Here is a 2,814-nt window from a genome sequence, read left to right as displayed (position 1 = left end):
TCTAGCAACAAGAGGTGGTGGGCATGCTGACCCTCAGGTACTCCTGAGAATGAGCTGTGTCCGTGGTCCTGCTGTCTCCTGTTCCTGGCTGTGGGACTGCTGTGTCTGCACTAGTGACACTCGACCCGCAGGACCAACGTGAGGAGCGGGGGGTGGGGTGGGGGGTCCCCACGAGGGGGAAGCACCGAGTGCCTGCCTGGTGGTGGCGGCAGTAAAAATCTCAGCTGTCTCCTGAGATCAGCCCCCATTCGACGGCCACCTCCCAGAACCAGACAGCTAAGACCTACGACCGACCAGTACGGAGGAGGGCAAGAGGAAGTCATGGGAAAAATTAGGGAGGGTGACGTAAGATGTCAGCATCCCGGGCAACAGAATGTTCCAGCCTGAGAACCAGATGGCACTGATGATTTATTGAGGGAGAAGCAGAGATGGGGACATGATCCAAATCACAGGGTGAGGGCAGTCCCTTGCAGTGACGGCCCGAGACAGGCAGGGGGCGCAGAGGAGCTGCTACATTTTGGAGCAGGGACCAGGGGGGAGGGGGATGGATTCAGAAGGAGGAGTCGCCAGGAGAGCCGGGGACTGGACTGCCCGCTGGGAGCATCACCCCAATAGGACAGCGAGGAGGGGGGTGCTGGAGTTGTGGCAGCAGGGACAGATGGACTTGCGGGATGGGGCGGAGAGGGGGGCCTGGGTGCCGGAGCCCTGGCTCCCCTTCATCTGGTGGCCTTTTTCACCCCACAGCTGCTGCCCGAGGTTTTGGCAAGGGGGTCCTTGAACTCGCTGCCGCAGCTGCCTTTGATCTTGACGTCGGTGGCGGAGGATTTGTAGCTGTAACTGCTGGAGGCGCCAAAGCCCAGGCTGAAGCCTGCTCCGCCAGCCCCAGCGTTGGTGCTGCTGATGACGGCTGGAGCGGGTGGGAGAAGACCCCCCAGACCCAGTCAGCCCTGCTTCGGCCCCAGCTGCAGAGCCCTACCCCTGGCGGCGCCGCCTTGCCCCAGTTCTCTGAGCTGGGGGGACTTCCTGTGGAGACAGGTCTCTGTGTTCCATTATCAGCTTCCTTTACTGGGAGATTTCTATCAGTATGGATCTGATGTGGCCTTGCGCTATCTGCCTGTGTCATCTACGGACGGATGCCGGACAACAAGCTCTTAGCAGACAGTGGTCTTCCCCTTGGGCAGGGCCCTGGGAGAAAGACACACCCCTGGGGCCGCTGCTGGGAGCCTCCCCGCCCTTCAAGAATACAGCACCCCACCGGAGCACTTCTAGCTTTCAAATCTGGAGGAGAACCTTTCGTCTCTTCCTTCATCTCCTGGCTTTCCAGGCTGCCCCCACCGCCTCCTATGCCACTCGGCCTCTTCCTGGGTCCCAGCCTCCACAGGGACACAAGACAGCCGGCAACTGCACCCTGACCTTTTTGGTATCATTAGAACTTTCCGCAGCGGGTGCCTATGTGTGCTGCAGTGTGACTGTTCTCCACCCCACCGCTTCCCCTCTGTGATGAAGTCAGTGCCCTTGGCATGCCCCCGGAGCCTCCCCTGGGCCTTCTGTGTCATCCTGACTTCTCTGTTGGTGCCTCGGGGTGCGTGGGACTGGACCTCTATGAGACGGTGACCACAGCAGGACCACGTCTTACAGGTACTTACAGATGCTGACAGCATTGGGATATTCCCCAGACATCCTGAGAATGGAAAATAAAGTAAATAAATAGATGATAGATAGATATGTAGATGATAGCTAGCTAGCTAGCTAGCTAGCTAGATAGATAGATGATAGATAGATCCTCCATAAACCATCACTCTATCAATCCAGACAGTTGTCTCTGTGATTCAGCCCCTCCTCCCAGAATATGCCAGACCCCACTCCGCCCCCAAGACCCCAGTGGAGAGCTGGACTGATGCATGTGCTGCAGGGATCCTGCCTTCCATCACAGTGGCTTTGGGATTCTCTGTTCCTCCGCAGTCCTCGGGGATGTACGCATGCCAGGGGGCTTAGACAATGAAGACTTCTCTGGGTCCCCAGATTTGTTAAGAACCACTTTGAACTTGGGGTGACTCTTGAAAGACCATCTTGCCCTTCCCTCGCCCACCAGCAAGGGTGCTTTGGGAAAAGCCGGGGAGCTCTGGTTCTCTGACACAGACGGTGTTAACGCTGTCTCTCTCGTCGCCTCCTTGATATGTGCACAACCTGGTCCTTCTTGGGGAATCCTGGTGGTACAGTGGTGAAGGGTGTGGCTGCTAACACAAAGATGGGCCGAGTGAACCCACTAGATGCTCCCAGGGAGAAAGAGGTGGCTGTCTGCTTCTGTGAAGACTGACAGCCTTAGGTGCCCTCTGAGGCCGTTCTATACCATCTACAGGGTTGCTACCACTGGACTGGGGAATGTCCAGCCCTCAGGCTGTATAAGGCCCGTGAAATCATCCAGATTAGCTAATATCAGACACTTGTCCCAGCCATCCCATTAAACTCACTCCATTGAGTCAAGGCTGACTCATGGGGACCCTACAGGACAGGGCAGATCTGCCCCCGTGGGTCTCTGAGACTGTCACTCTGCACAGGAGTAGAAAGCCTCCTCACTCTCCCTCAGAGCTGCTGGGGGTTTCCAACCGCTGACCTTGCGGTAAGCAGCCCAACGCGGAACCACTACTCCAGCAGGGCTCCTGCCAGCCTCTGAGCGCTGAGTTCATTAGATGCTTGACTAAATATAGCGGGCTAATTTTTAAGTGGATAATTTTGTGTAGCCTGCAATTGAGGCTCCAAGTAGCCAAATGGCCTTAGCCTATCCTACTTCATGGCAGGCCCATGTCTAGATGG

At 56.9% G+C, this 2,814-nt stretch overlaps 1 protein-coding gene across 1 annotated transcript in view; it reads right to left on the bottom strand.

Moving 5' to 3' along the window:
• Positions 1-716: 716 nt before the first annotated feature.
• LOC101663749 (keratin, type II cytoskeletal 72) overlaps positions 717-2,814 on the bottom strand; it is an 18,711-nt gene continuing 16,613 nt past the window's right edge. The window contains exons 5-6 of the mRNA XM_004711455.1: positions 1,647-1,681; positions 717-907 (exon numbers count right to left, since the gene is read on the bottom strand). Of these exons, the coding sequence (XP_004711512.1) occupies positions 717-907; positions 1,647-1,681 (226 nt within the window). The remainder of the gene's footprint in view (positions 908-1,646; positions 1,682-2,814) is intronic.

This window comes from Echinops telfairi, unplaced genomic scaffold (genome assembly GCF_000313985.2).
Source record: "Echinops telfairi isolate 266 unplaced genomic scaffold, ASM31398v2 ScPeMD7_12;HRSCAF=54, whole genome shotgun sequence".
Taxonomy (NCBI): domain Eukaryota; kingdom Metazoa; phylum Chordata; class Mammalia; order Afrosoricida; family Tenrecidae; genus Echinops; species Echinops telfairi.
This window is presented reverse-complemented; position numbering and strand designations above follow the sequence as displayed.